The sequence below is a fragment of the Zosterops lateralis genome (genome assembly GCF_965231275.1).
Source record: "Zosterops lateralis genome assembly, chromosome: 9".
In the NCBI taxonomy this organism is placed as follows: Eukaryota; Metazoa; Chordata; class Aves; order Passeriformes; family Zosteropidae; genus Zosterops; species Zosterops lateralis.
In genome coordinates, this window is record NC_139769.1 from 21,376,844 (window position 1) to 21,400,594 (window position 23,751).

The following is a 23,751-nucleotide window of genomic DNA, read 5'->3' on the forward strand; positions in this document are numbered from 1 at the left end:
ACTTTGTTTAACCTACAAAATTCTAGGTAAACACACGTAAGCTTTTACATTTAATCTTGATTATAGAGTGGGTTTACAGTTAGTGATCATTTGGGCATTAGCTGTGTTTTCAATAGAAGTCCTGAGACCAACTCTGTGAGACTATCTCTGGATGACAAGAAAGATAAAGCTTCCTCCAACTTATGGACCTGAAAGGAAAATTATTAATTTAAAATTATTCTGTTTCCTGCTCAAAATGTTGGATCTTCCACAGGTAAGCAGCAAATTCCTATAGTCTGGAAAGAGATTTCAAGAACTATCAGGAAGAAATATGGAAGAATAGCAGTTGGTGGCCCTGCTTTGGGGACAATCATACTATTATTAAGTTTTGGTGAAGATACATATAGTAGCATTCTGTAGGAAGAGAGCCCTTGGAGATCCTGTTCTCTGGTTGTTTGCAACTCTTTACTTAAGCATAGAAACATGCTTGGGATGGTCCCGGCTTGCTTTGAACTCCCCACTCATTACAGCAAAGGAGGTGACTCCCACGAACAGCAAAGCTGTTGGGTGTGGGTTTTAGAGAGCCTGAAAATCAGGATTAGTGGAGGAGGAGATCTGCATTGCCTAGTGACAAAACAGGGCGCTGCAGTCTGTGCTTGGAGCACTTCAGTAAAGAAAACAGTAATTGTGTGACTGTTTTACAAATGTTGCAGGTGAGAAATGAGATGCTGGAAAGCAGCTCTGTGGAAAGAGACCTGGGGGTCCTGCTCGATGACACACGGGACCAGAGCCAGCAGTGCCCTGGCAGCCAGGAGGGCCAACCCTGTCCTGGGGGCACCAGGCACAGCATCACCAGCCAGGCCAGGGAGGGACTGTCCCCTCTGCTCTGCACTGGGGCAGCCTCACCTCCAGTGCTGGGGGCAGTTTTGGGCAGCACAATATAAAACTGACACTGAGATGTTAGAGAGCATCCAGAGGAGGCCACGGGGATGGGGAAGGGCCTTGAGGGGAAGCCATGAGGAGTGGCTGAGGTCACTTGGTCTGTTCAGCCTGGAGGAGACTGGGGGAAACCTCACTGCAGTTACAGCTTCCCTGTGAGGAGAAGAGGAGGGACAGACACTGATCTCTCCTCTGGGGTGACAGTGACACGACCTGAGAGAATGGCCTGAAGCTGCTTCAGAGGAAGTTTAGGTTATAATCAAGAAATAATTTTTAACTCAGAGAGTGTTTGGGGACTGGCACAGGCTCCCCAGGGCAGTGGGCACAGCACCAGCCTGACAGAGCTCAGAAAGTATTTGGACAATGCTCTGGGGCACAGGGTGTGATTCTTGGGGTGTCCTCTGCAGGGCCAAGAATTGGACTCAACGATCCTTGTGATTCCCTCCAATTCAGCTGATTCTGTGTTGACCCTAGAAATGGGCCAATCCTGATTTTCTGAACTTGTAACAGCCATTCAACTCCTTACATTTTATATCTTCTTGAAAAAACTTAGAAAAAATTTCTGTTCAAAACTTTATTCTGAAACAGGTTTTACTCATTTCAAGAAAGGATTTCCAGAACTCTGAGGTGACAATTCAGCAGAACTCTTGCATAATCTACAGAATCCTTTATGTCAGCATCATAGCTCCAGTTTCAGGTAGCTTAAACAAGAAAAATACTGAGCTAAAGTATAATCTGGCTTCAAGTAATTTAAATAATTGCAGGCTTGTGGGGCCTTGCCAGGTCTTGTACTGCAGACATTTAGATCAGTGATGATGAAGAAATAATAAGACAGCTGCTGTGATGGAAAGCTCCATATTAGCTTTTAGTCCTTCTGCAAAGCTCCATTGACTGTGACATAAAAGTACATATAGATATTACTTAGTATGTCTCCATAAAGTTCACATACCATTAACTGCAAACTTAAGCACATGAAAAAAATTCTTTTAGTATCTTGCTTAAAAAAATTGTCAGTGGATATTGAAATTCTTATTTACCCCTAAGCATTTTATACATCAAATTGTTTGTAATGTTGAATAGGAGTTTGAAGAAAGTTTTAAATAACCTTTTTTTCAGTGAATGCTTACCTTATTTGTGCTGTTTTCTGCCCTTTCTTGAATCCTGATGGTTATTAGCTCTTCTGATCAGTGGCAGTTCTGTCTAGCATCCATCAGCATTATCCTTGAATTCAGAAATTTGATTAAAAGAACTCCATCTCCCAAAGACTTTGCACTGGAATGTGCATGTTGTAGATTGCTTTCTTGCCTCTTTCAGCAGTGGTTTCAAGTGTAAGAGCTGCTTTTCTTTCTTGCTAGAAGAAAATAAGCTGGAAAAACTTCCCTGCCATGTCTGATTCATTGCTGTAGTTGTCTAAATAAAACATGTATTTTTTATCCTGTGTAAGCAAGTAAGTCTGAAGGTAAATCTGTGTTAGTGTGTATGCCCACACAAACACACATCAAATATATTTTTACCTAAATGGAACAGATTGCTTTTACAAATAAATTGTTTATAAATGTACAAAGATGTACTTGTTAAACACCTGGAATATGAGTGCTTATAGGGGATTTTTTTCCTTTTGTTGTTTTTTCATTTATTTAACTAGAAAATGTAAAAGCAGCTGTAAAGGGCTGTGACTGTCAAGATACATCTTTATACCCACAATTCTTCAAACTGCTTTTTCAGCTTATTAAATTAGTAGAAAGGCAGCAAAGTAATGCTAATTTGCTATTTGAAGAGACCTAAATAGTTAAAGTTTAGCCCTATGTCTTTTTTAGTAAGTTGTTGGAAAGAAGACATCTGACATGGATCTGATCAGTACAGCTGGATTTGAGAAACAAAGCTAATTTTTGCATCACATTTGTGTGGCAATCGATCTGAAACCTTCTGTTCCAGGCATAACTCTCTACACTGGATCCCACAGCAGCACAAATTTTGAATCAGAAACTCTGTATAAATTCAGGCACACAGTACAGTCATATTGTGTCAAATGAACCAGGGCATGAGCTGAAGTTTCTCAGGGATGGTGTTATTTGCCAAAAGATAGAAAAACCAAAGTCTGTTCTAAAGCAAATCTGTACAAAGGCCATTTTTAGATGAAAATTTTGAGCTGGTCTCACCACTGAGAAAAATAGCTTTACTGGGTGCAACTGTGTGTTTGTGTTCCAATATAATTCCTTGCTTGTGTCAGTCTGTTTGTGATGCTGTACAGGGAACTAACTGAGCTGCCCGAAACACAACCAGTTTTTAGGGGGAGGAAAGCTATTAATTTTCTTCCACAGTAGCTTTCAATTCAGCGTTAAAAGCCCTACTGTCAGATTGCTGGTATTCTTGACGTTACCCTTCAAACAGCTCTGCAGATCTGACATTCTTTACCTGTGTAAGTTAACCCAGCAACTCAGCCTGCCTGAGACAGTGTTGTTTGGTGACAGTGCAGGGATGTCATGGCCACTTCCAGCAAGTCCCTGCTCTTACTCTGCAACTCAGCAGGACAACACAACACAAAACTCCAAAAATGGCAGGATTTGAACTGGAAAAATAACTAACAAATCTGGAGAGGCCCCTCATTTTTTTTGATAGTGTTTCTCTTCAAGATAGCATCACTAGCAAGTACAAACTATTTCACTGGAAGTCACACACATGCTTTATACAGTACCTTGACAACAGAAGACTTCAGTTTACCTTGACCACCTTTCAGTCTAAAGCAAACCTTTTAACCAGTAAGTTTCTGTGACTTTGGAAAAATAGAAGTTAACCAGAGCCCAGAAGTTTAAAATTGTGAAATTCACTTCTGAAGAGAATAAGGTAACACCTTGTTGTCCTCACAAATGAAATATGAAGCCTATTCAGTTATTCAATACCCTTCCTCTGGTAACATCAGAAATCTATATTATCTATTGAAGTATGACCAAAGATGGGAAACAAAAGAAGAAATTGTAATGGTGCATATTTCCTACAATTTCCACATTGCTGAAATATGAGAAGAAACAAGATTTAAACATTAATGTGAACATTTTATAAATTTAGTTTATATTCAGAGGTAAGCAAGAAAACAAAAAAGTTATTTTGGTGCCATGCTTTTATTTAAATGAAAGGAAAAAACTACACTGTACCACATAAGTAGCAATGACAATATTTTACAGCACAGCATTTGAAAAAATATGGAAGCTATGCTCCATAGAAGTGGACAAGTAAGCACACAATACACTGTACATTTTTCAACAGTGCCCAATAAATCATAATTAAATAGCTGAATTTGGCTTTAAACAGCCAAATAATAAAAACTAACAGTCATACTAACATTAAAAAAAAAAAAATCAGTAGCTATTATGACTGTTAGAAGATGAAATTTTGCTCTGAAAACTAAGACAAGAGTTTGGCAATTCAGTCGTAGCAACAATAATACCCCCGATGAAAGCACCAGTGTGTTCTGGAAAGGTCAGTGATAAATACTGGCCTTTATGGAAAGCTTTCTTTTTTTTTTTTCTTTTTCTTCTTTTTTTTTTAAACATGATCCCAACCAAAGATCCACTGTAATTAGAAAATTTGCAGGCTTAAAAAGGAAAAGCATCTCTAGCTTTACTTTTCCTGTATTAAGTAAAACCTTATACTGCGAGCAATGAAATTTTCAACTGCATTATTCACATTCTACTTTTAGACATTGCACAAATCTTTAACCTGTTGACAAATGCAAATTTCATAATACATTCAGATATATTTAAAATTACTCAAAGAACTCCTGTCACGTATTTAAGCTCACTTTGATTAGGTTGATGCATGTGTCTTTATGGTGTTGCAAAACTTCAGTTAAATCATAGAACAGATTTTAGAAATAAAAAGCCTCCCATGATAAAACTTCTTTTGAAGTTATTCACCATATGTGTGTCAGTTAATTCCAACCTCCTGGTTTCTTGAATCACTGTATATTATATACAGTTTTATACTGTTATTCAAGATGTTCCTACAATGGTATCTGTAGGAAGTGTCTAACAGGCAGAATGTGCAAACCCTCTTTCCCCCCTTTTTTAATATTATTTATATCCTATATACACCATATGTATACACTTGAAATATAAGAGTTACATATCCTGGTGATATACATGCAAACAGTAGGAATCAGCTAACGACAAATAGTTTTGAGCCACATACATATTAAACATGTATTTTAAAGTGTTTTTTCTTTTTTTTACAGTTTTAACAAATATACATAAATATAAGAACATAAATTACAGTAAACTGACAGCATTTTTGAGAAAATGTTTATAATCCAGATGCACTGATGCCTAAGGCCTTATAATAATTTAAAAAAGTACTGTTCTAAACTACTTAATGACATCTCATTCCTGTGCATCTTTTCTCTAGGTAAATGAGCACATCGTAGTAGTGAGGCAGTTTCTCTCAAAGCAGTTTAATGAGAGAAATACAAACATCATTTTAGTCTCCCATGAAACTGAATGGACTACATACTTATAGCACAATACTGTCTTATGTGAATGGAGTTGTCACAACACTGAAACAGAACAGAATCACAAATCATTCAAGTCTTTTCCTGAGAATGAGATTTCCCTCCCCCCCAACAAATTCTCTGGTGTACGATGTTATCAAAATAGCCACAGATTCAGGGGAGGCTTCAAGTTTGTGTTTTCTTCTTTTTTTTCCAGAATAGTGCTATGTTAAAAGCAAATTATAAGAGAAACAAACACTGAAACGGGATAGTGATTTATAAAATAATCAAACACTGTTTTGAAATAAAATGCAGCCCTTTATAAATAATACTGAAATATGCCTAGAGTTTGGTTTTGCAAATGGCCATGTTATAGATTTACTGAAATGTCAGTTAGGCTTTTTTGCCATATGTACTTAAAAATCGCTGTGTCACAAGACATCACCTGTTAGTGTCAAGAAAACAATTTATGAAGACACACTGAAAATTCTTATCAGATGTGTCTTCCCTAGAAAACTGATTCAAGTCTGAGTTGGCAGATCTGAAGGCAGGAAGTGACCTGGATCTTAAAATCAATGGGAATTAGATACACGACTTCTCAAAGATCTGTGACTTAGTGAATTCTGTGATTCTTCTGAATATTTAGTGCTCTGTTAGGCAACATCAGGGATCTAGTTCTGAATGTTTCATGATTTCCTATTCCTTCCTTGAAGAAGCAGGACCTGACTGCATGCTCTCTCTCCAGCTGGAACAGTGCAAAGCAATGAATGCACCCTTGCTTAAACCATTTCAGAGACCTATCAAAACATTTTACTTTGAGTTTTACTGGTGTTATGAACATGCACATGGTCAGTCATGACATCTCAGATGGCAACTTACTGAAACAGAAATAATTGCATCGTCTTTACCCTGAGTTGTTGAATAATTCATTTGAAGGAAACTTCAAGCAGTTCAAAGGTTTTTCCTTTACTGTTTTGTTTATAAGCAAATCAGTACTATTCAACTGAAAAAGAATTATAAATACACAGGGGAATGAATTTTGATTTTGTTACAGCACACAGTAAGGGTCTTGGAGAACAGACCCCTTCAGCTGTTATTCAGTGACATACAATTTATCATTTATCTTTACTGTAAGTCAGTATGCAAAGTTCAATGGTATTGAGAATATTAAGTTTTTCTTTAGTGAAAGAAAAATAGTTCAAGACAAGCACAAATACAAACATATAAGGCAACAGATGTAAAAAATGTAGTTTGAGTCACTAAAGAGGAACATTCAGTGCTTCAGTGTATCTAATCAAAATACAGAGCAAAGGTACTCTATATGTTGCATTAGCACATACAAATTTCCACACAAGTCAAACATTTCCGTAATCACTCATAATTATTCACCTAAGAGTTAATCTTCTGCACTCCTAAACACTGTGTTTACATTCCAGTTGGACATGATAATAGAACTCGCTGTCCAGTTATAAGTTCTAAGAGTCTTGTTGGCAACTAGAAATCTATTTCCTATAGGCAGTAAAGATGAAGTGCAAGTTTATCATAATTGTCTCAAGCAATTTTTTTCCCATCTACTATGCCTTGGAGGGTAAGAGTTTCTTAGGAGTTACTGGTCTCTTGGTTTGCCACAAATGGCTGTGAATGGTAATTGCATCAACACTAGCAGACAAAGTTTTGGCAGGTATGTGGCTAAATTGCTTCCTGTCAGAGTTGTATTTATACAGTCCCTCTATCATTTTCTTTGTGATAGATTTGGGACCTATTCCTGTTAATTTATTGATTTCTTCAGTATCAGGGCAGTATGTATACAGAGATCTGAACTGGCAGCCTGAATCCCGGAACAAGATTAAGAAATTATTGGCATCAGATTTTTCCATTTCCTTTAAAAGAAAGAAAGAAAGAAAGAAAGAAAAGCATTCAGAATATGAAATTTGCATTGTAATTAGAAAACATTTCAATTAATTAGACTTTATTTTGAATCAGTTTTCTACCAGAGCTGAAACCTATGTCTAACTCTGCCCACTAAAAGACCATATTTTCAATCATTAGAATTTGCTAAGCTTCACCTATGTGAATTTTGATAGGGTAGATATCCATCTCAACCAAAACCAAATTTATTTAGACCATTTCAGCTATACTTGTTTAGTTGTTCCTCAAAACCAGACATCCCAAAAGTCTTTTTGTAGACCAAACAAAAATTCTTTTCATCATCCATTTCATCAAGCTGGTCTAATACTTGCAAGTTTGGGAACAGGAAACTTGACATGTGTCTCGGTATGTCAGAAAGATCTTCTGGTGCTAAACTGGAATTACAGTCATCCCTAAATGCACTCAAGCTTGGTCAAACTGTGAAGTCAGTTGAAATGTAGTGAACAAAAGTTCTGTATTATTTGAAACCTTCGGATTCCTATTCTACCTAACAGACCTTCTATGGGACACATGCCCTGAACACACACCTTCTATCAAGTGATGTGTGCTTCATCCTAGAGTTAAGCATGACATTTTTGCAGCTATTTTTTTCCCTGGGATTTCTGAGGGTCATTTTGCTGAGGTTTCCTTTCAATATCTGCATTTATGCTTTAGAGTCTCCATAATGCCTGACTTTGGTTTGACGTAAGTCTTTATGCTTTTAGGGGTAATATACTCTTACCTCCAGGATCTTTTTCTTTTGACCTTCATTTACTTTTCCAGCCAGGCAGCAATGTGCCAGTGCATTCTGAATTATATACTTATTGGATTTAGCACTCGGTTCTTTGAAGAGCTTTGGTCCTATGCAAAAGGAACAACAAATAAGCTAAATTAATCAATAAGCCATCAAACAGTTACTTTGAATGCTGTGAAGCACTTCTGGTGTGGAACTTTTGTATGCATAGAAACACAAATCCAGGAATAATACAAAAGAAGGTTAGAGACTACAAATTTCCCAAACAAGTAAAATGTCATTCAGCTGTCACTGAATTTACTTACAAATGTGTCTTTCATTATTAAATCATTATTACTGGCAGCCTTAGTAAATATTTTTTCTCTCAGAGGATCTTTTCTATGAACAACAAAACATTTTGCTTTTTCTAACCAAAATTTCAGTTCTCCAGGAGAGAGCAGTCTTTCTTTTTTTTTTTTTTTTCTAGCCTATGACTTTAAGTGTGTGAGATATAACAGTGAAACATATACAGTGCTCAGAGTAACTGTTGTCTGTCCTCTTTGGGATTCCAGAAATGTTTTACCCAAAACCAGGGATGAAACATCTGGCCTTACACTTGACAGGTTATTCTGTCTGTAAAATGATTTTCTGGTTAAAGGAGAAATCTCCTGTTTTAATTTCTGAAGCATATGTGTCCTTGGGTCAAGACCATTTAAAGATAAACCAATATGAGTACCAATTAGGAAAATAATGTACAAGCATCAATTAAATTTGGGATTAAATCTCAGTTGTCTAGACTTTTGGGGGAAAAACCCTAGAAAATACCGAAATTTATGCTACTCTTCCCACAAAGAAAGTGATATTAGGTTGGCAAAAGTGGAGCTTTTATGATACTAATGATGCAAGGTTTTGGCAGTATCACGTGTAATAAAGTTAGAGAAAAGGGAGGAAAATACCATTATTATTTGATTCATAATATAATAAAGAATTAGTAGGCTGACCATAAAGCTATTAATAAACAACAAAGGATCTGTCAGGAAACAAATAGTGCAGAATACTTATTTTGCATTGCTAAGAAGATTTTTTTGCTGTTGCAATTTGATTTTTGAATTTTGTAACACTCTTCTAAATTGAATTGAAATATGAACACTTTGTGCCTTGCTGGAGACACTACTGAAGTACAGAATGATGTGTGAGCCCATGTGCTGTTCTGAGCCTGACTGCAGTTTATTGTGGTTATCACAAATTTAGTCAGTACTTTTATTCTGGATTTAAAATGTTAACCTTGTATTATTACCCTCTACTTTGAAGGGTAAAACTCTATCAAATTTTAGGAAGCCAGATCAAGGTAACTGAAAACTTTTCCTGCACAGAACCATGAATAGGCAGGTACTTTTCTGACTGTTGTTGTCACTGACCTGTGTACTCTGTAGCAGAGGCCACTGAGGAAGTTGTAGATGCATTTTCCCAATCTTTTTCTCCATTATGACTACCACAGCGACTTGGAGATAAAAATCCTTCCACAGATTCAGACCTAAACATTAGTTTTAAAATCTATTAAAAAAACTCACAACGTTCAGCTGGAAAGCCTTCTGCTATGAAAAGAAGGCAAGGTAGAACACAATGATTTGAATTATAAACAATGAACCCAATATTTAGTACATTTTGAGTGATACAAGAAGTTGGTCTTTAGGTGAGGTATGTTAATTTTTGGGCTACATCTGTGGGATAGAAACCTAATACATGTTCTTGACTGTGAAATACAATTACTAAGTAGAAATTTGTGTTACTTTTAACATGGACTGGCAAACCAATGTTATCTCATGTAGGGAACCAACCAGTTCTTGATAGAATGATGAATATGAAGTAAAAATTTAGTTAATTTATACTTATGACTGCAACAACTGGCAGTGAAAAATGCTGTATTTAAGACAGCAAAACAATTTCCCTTCTAGTTTTTGTTTTCACAAGCAATAACTTCTGGTGCTGTAATTCTTCAGGCTGCACTCAGATGTGGAAAATTTTGCATTTAAAAGTCTAAACAAGATTGTCAAGTTTTCCTAAATTATTATAAGATATTTAAAGTATTTTTGATTGTGGCTACTGTGAAAACCAGTCAAATTTGCAGCTTGGAATGAAAGTTTTCTAAGTGAGAAAAAGGCACAGAATGAGGAAAAACGTGGTATCATATCAAAATTTGCGTGCATGCTCATTTTCAGTAAAATCAGCAGTAGATAAAAATTCAATTTATAATATACCCCACACCTTTTATGATTAGCACCTGCATGAAGAAGGTGACAAATATACCACTGAGATTCTCTCAGTGCGATCATCAAAAACAATGGTGACGCAAGGACAAGGTGACAATATGGGTCTGAAAGGACACTGAAAATTCTTTCAACTCTGTTGCTTTAATAGTGTTTTAAAAGTCTCAATCCCCTAAACAAATGCAAAGCCTGAGGAAGATGTACTGCTCATTACAAGCATAGTACAGCACTGTACAACTCCAGCTCCATACACAGGGCTCATCTCCTGCAAAGCCTGTGTAGATGAGCAACATCAAGCCTTTTGCAATAGCTATTATAGCTGGAAGAAATCCCCCTCTCACTTAAAAGGGCTAATTTTTAAGAGATGACAAGAGATATTAGGCTAATTGGATCGTTTATGAACGTTTCTTATGTAATAATAGGAAAGTCAGTTCCTGAGACATCAAAGTAATAATTGAGAAGTCAACTGAAGCCAGCTGCAGGTTTGTCAGAGCTGATGAATAATGTGTAGCGGCCATGAAGGCATGACATGCAATATCATAATATGTAGAAGTTCTTATCAACCCCTTTCCCCTAGTTTGCCTTTCTTCCCTCTTTCTTTTTTACACAAAGAAAATAGTATTTGTCTGAATATTATCAAGTAGTTCACAGAAATAGTAATTTTCCTCTGAATGATAATACAGGTTTTGTATTAAAAAAAATTAATTTTTTTTTCTGTTATTTTCAGGTGGTTTTTAACACAAAATAAATCCCAGTGTTTGGAAAAGGTTGTACTTCTGAACATTCAATAATTCCCTGTACAACTGCTAAAGAAAAAAAAAATCAGAAAAGAAACTTCTATGTTAAAAAAAGAAAAGCAGCTACATAGTTGCACGTAGCACACAGGTTTAGTAAAATATCCACAGGTTAAGACTTGGATACAAGCAGGTGAATTAAAGAGGCTGTGTGAACAGCATTTTGTTTTGACCTCATTTATACCGGCCCAACTGGTTTTATATGGTAAAATTTGCAAAACAAATGATCATGGCTTGGTTCCCGAATGTCTGACAGTGGAAACTATCCATGTCTCAAATGAGGACAACATACCTGTTCTAGGAGTACACAATATATACACAACCTCTAAAAAATTCATGCTAGCTTTACATAGCTGATTATGACATTTTATTAAATGAAATGGTAATTTTAGCTTTACCTTGGTGTTCTCTTGCCTGACTGCACACTCTCATTGTCCCCTGTATTCAGCGATGCCAGTGAAAGACTAGATACTGAAAAAAAACGATAAAGCTGTGAACCTGGATAAAAACAAAGTTAAAGCTTACAAATCTATGCAAGTAGAAGAGTCTGTTCATCAGACCAACACCAGCCATTGGAAAGTCAGCAAGAGCTTTTCTACATGGGATTAACACCCATCCATGATATACCTGCATGCATATGTGCTGCACTTCATGTAAACACTTGGTGACACCCAGCCTTCGGCAGCCACCAGGGATGGGCCCAGGCTAAGCATTAATGGGAAGCACGGACATGGGAATACTGGCACTATGCAAATCAGAGAATGCAATTAAAGTTAATAAGTCCTCTTGAAAGAGAGCTTAAGAGACTTAATTTTAAGCTTGAGATTGATTCCTGGAAGGTGTTAAGGAAATACTTTAAATTATACTTGGAAGATGGAGGGAAGCAGCCAGAGAAAATGTAGCACAACAACAAGGGTAGAGGAGGCTTTAACAAAAAGGATCTCTGAGCAATCTGGTTATTTTTTGTAATTATAAATTGACAATACTTATTCCAGACATTACTGCTAGCTCTTTTGTATCTAAAAGAATGCTGAGTTGTTCCACATGGTTAGTGTTGCTATGTTCCTAACTATACATGCAGTTGGTAAGCAAAATAGAAAAAATGCATGAAATATAAAAGTAACTTTCAAATTTTAATTTTGCCCTTATTGTGTGAGTTCAAGTATTTTTACCTAATGGTCACCATTTTATTTATTTATCTCTTCATTTATTTAATTGCCTATCTGTTATCTCCCAACTTTTATTCATTCTTAGATCTACAGGTGCAAGAAGAGATTAGTGAAGAAAACATAGGTGTACGTGAAACTTGCAACACATATTCATCGCTCCACTGGGTTTTCAGAGCTATCATTTTTATTTGTTGATATATGCATGCATGCATAGCAGGTAAGTGACATTCATCTTTCCATTTCTATGCCAAATTTTGCTTTCCAGTTTGGACATGTGCAGTTTCAATTTAGCACAAGACACTCATAAACGCCCGTGCTTATTAGGACCAAAATGCAAGCTGGTGTTTTAGCATGAACAGACTCTTTTTCCACATAAATGTTTGTTACCTGGTGGACCTTTGATTGGTGTCTTAGGTGATTCAATATGATCTCTATGAATAGATTTTGGGCGTGGCTTTTTCTGTTTGATTGAGAGGGAACGTGGCTTTATGACAGTATCCATGTCTTCCATAAGCTTTAGTTGTTTCCTTCTCATATATTCCTGCTTAATAAATTCTCGCCGTGCTCGTTCATCCTCCTTCTTCTGACGTTCTTCTTCTGTTTTGCGTCTAAATAATTACCAAAAAATTCAGCAGGAGAAACTTTTCAAATAAGAGATTCCAGCTAGCACAGGGAGGACAACACAGGCATCAGATTTTTGGAACTTCAATGTTCTCAAACACCAGTAAGGGACAATTGCTTTTAAATTTTTTTACAATTTTCAGAGAGTTTAAACTTTTTGGGATATGGCTACTAATAAAACCAAATGCAAGTTTATGAGCTTCATTGCTGTAACTGAGTGAACATTGTGCATTTGTGCAGAGAGAGCCCTGTGAGATAGAGGCTCCCTCAGCACTGTGCTCTGAGGAGCTGTGCTCAGGCCAGCACAGCTCCCAGCCTGAGAGCTACAGACTGATGCCACCTGCTGTCCTGCAGGGCCAGCTGGCCTGGGCACATCTGGCTCTAGCAGTAAATAACTTGGATATTAAGATGCAATTTTTTGACATGTAGATTACACCTTTAACTAAACCAGATATTTTTATGTTCACTATTACTGATCATTTGGATCAGGACATGTAGTTTTACCTTGTCTCTTCCTTCTTATGTTCTAGTTCTGCTTCCAGCTGCTGCTTTCGAAGCAAAGTCTCTCTTTCCCTTCTCAAACGCTTCTCCAACAATGCTGCTCGTTTCATTGCCATATCATTTTCTGCCTTTTGATCATCCTAGCAACCATTTTTAAAGGAAAAGCACCAAAAATATTGAGATCTCTAAATTCAGCAACTGATTTTGCCAAGTCAGTAGACACTTAATTCTGTACACTGGGTATCCTAACATACTCTTGCAGTATTTGGACTAAGTTTATTTTTGAAGATTTTTCTCAAGACCCTTAGAAACTTCATAATGGAATTTTTCCTTCCTGAGTCAAACAAAATTCAGCACTGATATGAGAAAACTTGCTAAGTGAGATATTTTAGTTTTGAGTCAGATCTCACATAGCATAAACAACTTCTTTCAGCTTTGGAAGAGTCTACATGTATGAACATGAAGGTAATTATCACAAACCCCAATAAGTATGCACAATATAAAAGGAACTTCTGAGCAAGCCAGGTGTTGTGTTAGAACTGAGGAATGTTTCCAGACAAGCTAGGTCCATCTAGATACATGATACAAAATTTTGGGATATTCAGGACGGAAATAAGTCTAGACCACTGTCTAACAATATGAATTATAGTTAAAAGCCTGTCTGAATATAGCTCTTTAATAAAAAGTCTCCAAGGAATGCTCCCAAATACAAACTTCAAAAGGAAATCTCAGCAAACTATAATTCCTTAGCCAGGTGAGAGAGGGAAAAAGGCTCTGCAAAGTGCAATTCAAAAATGTGAATTTTTAAAAGTGCAGGCTGTTATGTACTTCAAAAACTTTTAGTTAAATTTGGGAGTGAGGTGGGGAAGTGAGGATGAGATGTGAGGATGTTTAATCAAGATCACCAAAACACACGTTAAAAATAAATCTACATTCAGCATGCATCTTCCTCCCCAAGACCTCCAAACACTTCCATAACTGTGAATGGAAAGGGATACTCTGACATGCTCAGAACTGCAATATGGTAGAATCTCACCACTCCTATGACACCAAATTCATCAAGCCCAAAAGACATGCCTGCACATTTACAGTTGCAAGTACCATCTGCTTTGACTTCAGTCATCAGCAACATCCACATTTCAATTAAAGATTCAAACAAAGCTTAACAACTGACATACACATCCACTAGTAGTTCCCTTACCTTAAAAAAGAATCCACAACACACTTTCTGGTCATCTTCAAACTGTTCTCTATCACTCTCACCTTCATATTTCTCAACAGATACCTCACTTTTTTCTGGTGGCTTCAAATCTGATAAGGAAACTTCAATTAAGTTAGCTGTTTTGGGGGCTGGAGGTGGTAAAATCGGTTGGTTTAGCTGATCTTCATTTGGGGTGAGGCAGACAGTTTCTGTGATAGGCTGAGATAATACTTCAGAAACATTAGATTCGATAGGCTTAATTTCCTTTTCCTCCAACTTCTGCTCGCCCTGTTTTGGCAATTTTGGTCCTTCTTCTTTTGCTACCTCTTCTGTAGACTTGACTTCTTTCAAAAGATTTCCCTTTAACTGAGGCTCGCTTACACGTTCACCATCATCCCCAAAGCAAACAAATGATCTAGTCTGAATGGGAACCTGACTGGGAGAAAACCTCCTCAAACGGGGAAGACTGTCCACAGAGCGTGGGGCAGTCAGGGTACGGTTTAGAGGCGTTATTTTCAGTTCATTTGGCCTAGGAGTCCTTTGCATTTTAATGTGAAAAGAGGCATTCTTCCTGTTGGAAGATTGTGGAGATTGATGTGTGGAGCGAGGAGATTCCTGTGAGAAAGGTGCAACAGGAGCTGGAGTTCCCCCTTGCCTTGAAGAAGACTTAAAGTCCCGAATCTGCTTCTGAGGAGAAGGTTGAGGAGGAGAAATAACCCAAGCCTGTTGCTCTCTCATCTGCATCAGCATCTCCTGCTGAAGGGATAGACGCTGCATTTCTTGTTGTAGAAAGTGTAGGGAAGAGTTTAGTTTTTCAATAGACTTTGTATATTCTAAGAGATCTCCATCATTAAGATTTTCTTCTGAGGGGCTTGCTAAATTCCATTGCTTTTCAGCATCCCCAGAAGTAGCAGGAGATTTTAACCATTTGCTATGAGAATTTTCTGGGTTTTCTTTTATTAATTCTGGAGTCTTACTAGTTTGGTCATCTGATTTTTGAGTTTCTTTTTCTTTCAACCGATTGCTGTCAGTGAATACCTTCTCATCTTCAGCTCCTGCTGCTTCCTCTCGGAGAGGTGATACCCCATCACCTTTCTTTTTCACAACATTGAGAAATGCTGTTCTTCCCATTTTCTGCCGCTGCTTTGTGAATGCAGCTTCAACTTTCTTCTTCTGTGCTTCAATGGCTCTCCTCTTTTCCTCTAGCTTCATCCTCAGCTGTACCATTTCAGAAGCCAGTAACTGTGTAGTGTCTCTTCCTTGAGGAACAGATGTCTCCTCAGGAATGTGAGCCCAAGAAACCATATGAGGGATGTTCAGCTCAGAACCTTCTGGTGTGGTTTTCTGAGAACTGCTTCCACTGCTTTTACTATCTGTGTGATTCAACTTCCTGAATTTCTGCTCAGCAAAGCTGGTCATTTTAACGCCCGAGCTTGAAGAAGCACTGCTGCCTGCCTGTGATTTAGTACTTACTGAGCTGGGACAGGGACTTAGCTGATCCCTGTGATTGCCAGCCCGCATGTCATAATCCTGGAGAAATTTAGATGGCTCTTCCATGTCGGAGTCCATGCTTACAGTATAATCTCTCAAAGAAGAATCCTCATCCATTGTCTCTGGGATATCTTCTGATGGGACATGTATTCCAGTATCTACTTCTGTGTTGTCAGTCACAGGACTCAGAGCACCTTTGGTGTCTGTGATTATATCTGGGGTAGTCTGATTTGGTTTAATGTTTGAATTCAAGATACTCATTTCCCGATTGTGAAGAAAGAACCCATTTGTAATTTGGTCTGTTTGGAGAAGTCTGGGAGATTTTTCAGTGTCATGAATTATCTGCAAAGCCTCTTCAATACTCGGTGTCTCAATCTGGTTGCCAAAATCATCCAGAACTGCCCTGTTTTGCAGAGCTCCATTTGGAAACCTGTAGTGTCTGCTCTCATTGGCATTTCTTTGATTTGCATTGAAGGACTGATTGACCTTCATGTCCTTAAGAGGTGTCATGTCCTTTTCCTCTTCAATATCTTGATTCTCCTCTTCTCCATTTACTGGTTTGAAGGAGAGATTTTTTCTAGAATGCTTGGGTATTCGGTTGATGTTTCCTGAAAGGCCTTCATTGCTCATGGATCTAGGAATTCCTCTGTTTGGAGTAGATACTGGAATGCTTTTCTCTTTGTCAAAAGGAATGTCAAATGAAACTCCATGTAATGATGACCTAATAGAGATCAGAATAAAGAAAGTAACTGAACAATGCATGGTAATTAATAAAAATAATGAAATATTTGTATTTGGTTTTAAAATTATTTTAAGCTGGTAGTACTAAAGGCACTGTTAGGTGTACTCTGTTTTACCTAGCTTCAAATATAATAAACATGCATTTATTTTTAGATAAGATATTTTAAGATGGATCTATAGATATAAGTATAATACATTTTTTAAAAGGAAAATAGAATAGAATGTAACAACATTTTCTTTAGACTCAGCCAATGCTTTTTACTACTTTGGAATAAACTCCGGGCATTTTAGATGTATAGGAATTACCACCATAGATCAGAAGGAAGGTGTGAAAAAACACAGTTTACAAACCACTGTAACTCTTACCATTTTAACTTCGGTTTAAACCCTACAGATTAAGAGTGTATGACTGGTCTAACTGAAAACTAGAACATTCAGCCTGATTGCTCTTAGCATCCCCAAAATAATACAAGCTTAAATGCGACTGACATCATTAGCCATGTTACTGTTACCATGTTTAGTTCATTGTGATGAGTAAATATGAACATATTTAACACCAGCAATTCAAGTATCTGAAGTATAGCTCTTTCAGTGTAAAGAATAAATTATTTATTTCTGAAGTTTGTTTCCTATTAACCACTTTAATCCACTTTTTAACCACTTTTTAATTAATACGGTTTGATCTTTCTTTTTCTACTTTTTCAAGCCGCTTACAAAAATTCTTATTACAGGACTCTGAAAATCCAAACTACAGTGGAGCATTTACTACTGCTACTCATAACCAAACCCCAGTATTTTGCAACCAGCTTGTAAGACTACTTACCTTTTTTCTTTGGGCCATGTCCCTACTTGCCCATCTACATAAGACATTGATGTGGACCTCCTGATGACTCCTAAGTGGAACAAAAATAGGACCCAATATAACTACCCTGAAAAATTATTTTAACATCACCTTCTGTTGCTTTAACAAATTATTCTGCTTCACTACTCAGAACATTGCAATGGCAAAAAAGTGTTTATATATTGAAAATATAACTAGAGCAACAAAGCAAATTTCATCCTGAATATATATTTTACCCCTCCTCCCTCAAAGAACTTACTATTGTGTAAAATATTCTACAAATCCTACTAAAATATACCACAAATACTTGTTGTAAGCTGTCTTCCACATAATCAAAACAGAAGTCAAATTAAAAAGCACACACAATGCATTTGTTACAAACACAAACTTCCCAGTTGTACATTTATAAATTACAGAATTATGTAAATTAATTTATTTTTCATGTAAAGGCCTCCCCCTATTTCTGCATAAATGATGTTTGAATAAGTACAAGCAGAATAGCAATTTACTCAGAGGATGACACCTTGTCTCATTGCCTCTCCCAGCCCTTTGTGAATTGTTACCTGGAACAGATGAATAAGGCTGCTGGGGTGTATGCAGTTGGTGAGGTGCTGTGTAAGCTGGACTTTCCAATCTATAAAGCAAGAGACATTAACTTAGAATTAATACATCAAAAGCCACAATACAAAAGGGCAACCAGTCACCCTGTCCATGGTCAAGACAAAAACAGATTTATTTTTTGTGATGGGAAAGAAAGTGAGGTGTAGTTCTCTTCTGGAAATATTAATTTATTAACTAAAAAGAGAACACTTGGTAATAACCTTGGACTGGAACTAATGCAGGTGGACCAAAAAGTCAAAAAGGTATTTTTCATACACAAACAGCTACAGAGCTGCTGCACAAGTTGTTAATGTATTTGTCTTCTGATTTATTTCCTGTAAATGTCTCTATTAGAAGGTTCCATTTTTTTAGGTTTGGTTTCAGTAAAAATCTAAACAAACATGAGCAAAATGAGGCAGCTCCTACTGGCCTCAAAACTGAGTGATTGCAGCCAATATCACATACTTCCCATGCATTTCTATTTTCAGTTGCTTAGTTTGAAACTTCTGCTTTGTGTCGGGACTGCAACATGCACTGGAAGTGGATAAAGAAGACTTTGTCATAGACATGACTCTATAAATAAAAAATATATTCACCACTAAAGGAGTAATTATTGAGATTTCCTCTGTTTCTACTTACACAGATACTTTGTTTGGTTTACAGAGAAGGTCTGTAATTGTGTAGCTGTGTTAATCCAGGATTGGACTAACGTAATTCAGTGTTTTCATCAAGGTGCTTTTTCATGATCAGAACAAAGACACATCCATAAAGACACATGGATTTGTATGTAAAACACTTCTAGAGAAGCCAGACTTCAAACATAAGCTGGATTAAATCCTTTCATGTTTTGAATTTTGTCCACTGGATTGAAGAGCACACTCCCAAACTCACATTTTTCAGTCAGAATATTTGTTTAGTGTTATTACATTATGAATACTCTATAGTGTAGAAATCTCTCTATATAATATTTGCAAAAAGGATATTCACATCAATTAAAAAAATACAATCTACAAAAGCACCTTTCACAACTATATATTAAATTATTCATTATAGGTTCCCATAAATTCCTGGTTTTTTGTGTCAATAACACTGCACACTAGCTACATGACATATCTGTTTTAAATGGTATTTGAGATTTCTGTGAAAATTTTAAAATCCTAATGTCTGTAAGTTAAAAGAAAAGCACACTTTCCAAATTTAACCCAGCAGCCTGTGAAAATGTGCTACCATGAAGAAAATCTATACACTTAATTTTCCTTGGGGAAAAGACTGATTCTGGCACCAAGCCTGGGTTCCATGGCAACCTCAGACATCGTAACTGCTCACTGCCACAGTCCCACTCCCTGCTCTGTGCTGGCTCTGCGCTCTCCAGCCAATCCTCTGAGTCATTTCAACAAGCTAAGGCAACAGAAGAACATTCACTTTTTCCAACTGGGTTTGTTTTTTCTGTCTTTGTGTGCTGAAATGGCAACTCAAACACTCATGAGGGCAGGAATGCACAGCTGGGACAGGGAGAAAGGCCAGGACCACAACATCCTGCAGTCAGGTCTGCCCTGCCAGGGAACCTGCAACCTGTGTGTTGGATTCCAACCATCTGAAATTACTTTTGGGGCCCCTCCTTTGTCCTGCAGTGATGTATCACTAGGTTGGACGAAATACCCTGGTTTATGAGCAGACACACAGCAAATGGCCTTGGGAACCCCTGCTTCAAAGGACATGTTCAAAACTCCTGGTTCTTGTTCTCTTGGCTTGTATGCTCAGTTCACACGAAAATAAAATCATTGTCTACAGGAGAAAAACACTTTGGATACATACAGGGAAAGGATTTGGAATCCCAGCCTATAATGGCAGTAAGAAATATTACTCCCTTATTAAAGTCAGCATAGATTCCAAAACCCTAGAAATGTTCTTAGGAACCTTAAATCTCAAACCCAACCAAACCCTAACCCTTCCCTCCAAAAATCCCATCCAAAAACAACAGAAAAGGCTAAACAGGATTATCTGGGTTGGAAATCAACCATTTGCTAAATATCCAGTTAAAATGCTAATTTTATCTTTCTTCTCCGTGCCAGTTTAGAAACATTTGATAAACAAAAATAAAAGTCTCAAAATTATAAATGTATTGTAATGCTGTCTCTCATCCACTAGGTCCTGATCAGATCACTGGAAGGCTTTCTTTACATTGACAAAAGAAAGATTAAAAAGAAGGCCTAATGTACAATTTATGTCACTTATCATAGAAAGAATAGTTTGGGAAAGACCTTTAAAAATCACAAAGTCCAGCTGTTAACCCTGCCAAGGCCACCACTAAACCATGGCCGTAACTGCCGCATGTACTTAAATACTTCCAGGGATGGAGGCTTCATCACTCTCCAGCCAGCCTGTTCCAGTGCTTGACAACTGTTTCTGGTGACAACATTTTTGCTAATATCCAATTTAAACCTTTCCTAGTGCAAATGGAGGCTGTTTCTTCTTCTCCTATCCCTTTTTCCTTGGGAGAGGAGACCAATCTCCACCTGTCTACAGCCTTCTTTCAGGCAGTTGTGGAGAGTGTGAGAAATTCATCAAGTGTATGATCAGCCACAGAACATTAGGGAAACAGAATACTTCTATATTGCTTTCTAATCTGTACCAGTAAAAAAAATATAATGTTTCACATTGTATTGTTTTGTCTGGAATAGAGTGCATTTTCTTCCTGGTAGCTGGTGCAGTGCTGTGTTTTGGATTCAGTGTGAGAGCACTGTTGATACCACACTGGTGTTTAGTCGGTGCTTTCTCTAAACCAAGGACTTCTCAGTGCCTGGTGCCAGCGAGGAGGTGCAGGAGGAGCTGTGAGGGAGAGTGGCCAGGAGAGCTGAGCTGAGCTGGCCACAGGGACACTGCAGACCATGGCTGCTGTGCCCAGCATTGCCTGGGGGAGCTGGCCACAGGGGCTGATTGCTGCTGGAGAGAGCAACTGTATGTACTGTGCAGCACTCATTCTCCTGGGCTTCATTCCCCCTCTCCTTTTCATTACAATTATTATTATTATTATTATGATCGTCATATTTTATTTTGTTTCAAATTATTAAACTGTTCTTATCTTGTGAGGTTTATGCTTCCTTTCTGATTCTCCTCTCTATCAGAAAGCAGTTGGGGTGGGGAAATTAATCACAGCATAAGTATTTATTTTTACCTATTTGAATTTCATGGCATTATAGTAACATAAACAAATCAAAATGAACTTGTCACTCAGGGTTTTTCTTGCTGTTATCTCAGCTTACTTTTGTTACAACTTTGGAAAATTTGCTGTGAACTCCAGAAAAGCAGCTTCTTCAGAGCAGACCTGATCAGCAGCTCCACTTGAAATTGCAGAGGACAAGGCCATGTGACAGCTCTGTGCTGAATGCTGAGGGTTGTTTTGGACACTGAGAACAGCACGCTGTCCAAGTTTACAAACAGGAACAAGCAACCTGCCATGCAGCAGGGAGGGAGGGCTGAACTATGGGATAAAATTCCACAGATTGGATCTGGTAACTCAATCACTGAGCTTTGCAAAAGGCAAAAAAACTAAATAAAAAAATCTGTTTGATTTTGAACAAAAAAGGAGGAGATTGTGAATCATTACTAGTGATTCTCTGACATTACCTGGCTACATAGTCAGAACCAGATGGACCATCCACATAATTTCTTCTGTTAGCATTCAAGCTGTGAGCAGAAGCTGCATCTTTTGCAGGTTCAGCTGCCAGGAAAAACAAAGTTTAAGTTATTATAGTTTAGTATTCAGTTTAATTACATAGTAGAAAAGCTGTCCAAAATAATCTGAAATAATGATTTTCAAGGATTTAAAGAACTTTCATTGATTCCATTATTTAGATTAAAACTGTCACTTCCTTTCATCTTTATGTCCCCCAAAGCTCCCAAACTGGCCCTAATTAAAGAAATGGAGACTGACAAAATAGACTAGAAAAAGCAAGGGAATAACTAATACAGAAAAATAAGCTAAAAAAACCAGCCACAAAATTAAAAGGAAACAAACAGTTTTAGCGAAAGTTGTTCTTCTGGAAGAAATGTTTCTGATAAAAGTTCTTCTCCCCAAACACTCAGACTGTCTAGAAAATATGTTTTTTATCATGCCTTAAAACAGTTAGCATTATTTAAAGATTTATATCAGATTTGTGTGTGCTATAAAAGCATAGAAATGAAGAAAAGGTATAAGAGCCACCCAATGAAAATCTCTTCCCTAGTGCCTGGAAAGCCAATCACAGCACTGTTGTGTGAATATTTCAGTTACCTGAAATGTTAGTTACCTGAAAGTAGTCATTAACAGATCTCAGGATCTATCTGAGAGATGGATTTTTATATCTGAGAATTGCTGATGGAAGATGGTGCCTTTGCACCGGTTACAAAATGCAATTTTACAATTAGCTCTCTATTCACTTTGCCCAGATTTATGATTCTTTCTCTTGGTATCTTCTCAGCAACACAAGTACTTCAGGCTAAATTCTGTTCTTGGTTTCTTATGATATTTGTAATTCTTCCATGGGCATAAATAGATTCATGCTTGTTTAGGTCAGGAAAATTTTCAAGTGATTATACCACAACAATTTAAATGAGTTTTTGGTAACAGACAACAAAATCTAATTACGATTTATGAGATGAGATGAAGATTTACAATGAAGAAAGAGTACTCCTCTCCTTCTTTAAGGGGGTTGTACACTGCCAAATCCTGTTAACAAAAATATTCACTGCATCTGTGAACACAATGGCAATCTGTACACATACATATCAAAACATGCACATTGAGGCCAATACAGAACATAATTACCTTGGGGATGCACAACGACATGGGGCTGTACAAATGATGGTTTCACCACTTCAAACCACCAGAACAATTCTGCCATGAACACCATGTAATTGCTCTACATGAAATAAAAAAAAAAGATGGAGAGAAACTGATGTTAGAACACAAGCCTGCAAATAAACAGATTAAGCAGCATCTGGAAGATGCCTCTGTTCTTCTGCCAGTTTCAGGCAGAATCTCTACTTCTTTTACAATCTCCACTGTTTTTTTAGAAATAGAGATTAGCACAACTGATCTATAGCACCAATACATAACTTGACCAGATTGCAACCGATTGGGCTGAAACATTTCATAACAAGCATATGCTTAAGCCTGATGTCTTGCAGGGAGGGCAGAGAGGAGCAGGATGGGTGGAAAAAAATGCCTGCCAAAGATCAGCCATTTCCATTAAAAAATAGCAGTGAAAAGCCCATTGCAAGGCTAGGCAATGCTTTTTTCAGAGATTTTTAACATGAAAAATGTATCTTAGCCCTTTTGTTTTAGTACAGGAAGCTGGAATCTGATTTTGGCTTTTGTGTTTAGTATGTGTTTTTGTCACACTTGTGAAGTTCTACCCAAATTTACAAGTCTTTAATACAAAACGAAAAACAGCAGCAGAGCTTCTTGACTGCAGATTAGAACAAGGTTTTAGCCCCAAAGG

General features: G+C 37.3%; 1 protein-coding gene across 4 annotated transcripts in view; it reads right to left on the bottom strand.

Moving 5' to 3' along the window:
* Positions 1-6,348: 6,348 nt before the first annotated feature.
* The window catches only part of CAMSAP2 (calmodulin regulated spectrin associated protein family member 2), a 78,807-nt gene continuing 61,404 nt past the window's right edge, over positions 6,349-23,751 (bottom strand). For 2 of the 4 annotated variants that reach the window (XM_083867426.1, XM_083867424.1), the window contains 11 exons: positions 23,076-23,169; positions 21,896-21,989; positions 18,232-18,302; positions 17,651-17,720; positions 14,596-16,807; positions 13,398-13,534; positions 12,660-12,880; positions 11,502-11,574; positions 9,461-9,576; positions 8,052-8,170; positions 6,349-7,281 (listed from right to left, as the gene is read on the bottom strand). In XM_083867426.1, the coding sequence (XP_083723552.1) occupies positions 6,976-7,281; positions 8,052-8,170; positions 9,461-9,576; positions 11,502-11,574; positions 12,660-12,880; positions 13,398-13,534; positions 14,596-16,807; positions 17,651-17,720; positions 18,232-18,302; positions 21,896-21,989; positions 23,076-23,169 (3,513 nt within the window). In that variant the 3' untranslated portion in view covers positions 6,349-6,975. Of the gene's footprint in view, positions 7,282-8,051; positions 8,171-9,460; positions 9,577-11,501; positions 11,602-12,659; positions 12,881-13,397; positions 13,535-14,595; positions 16,808-17,650; positions 17,721-18,231; positions 18,303-21,895; positions 21,990-23,075; positions 23,170-23,751 lie in introns of all 4 variants that reach the window. The other 2 variants (XM_083867425.1, XM_083867423.1) reach the window with 1 other exon arrangement.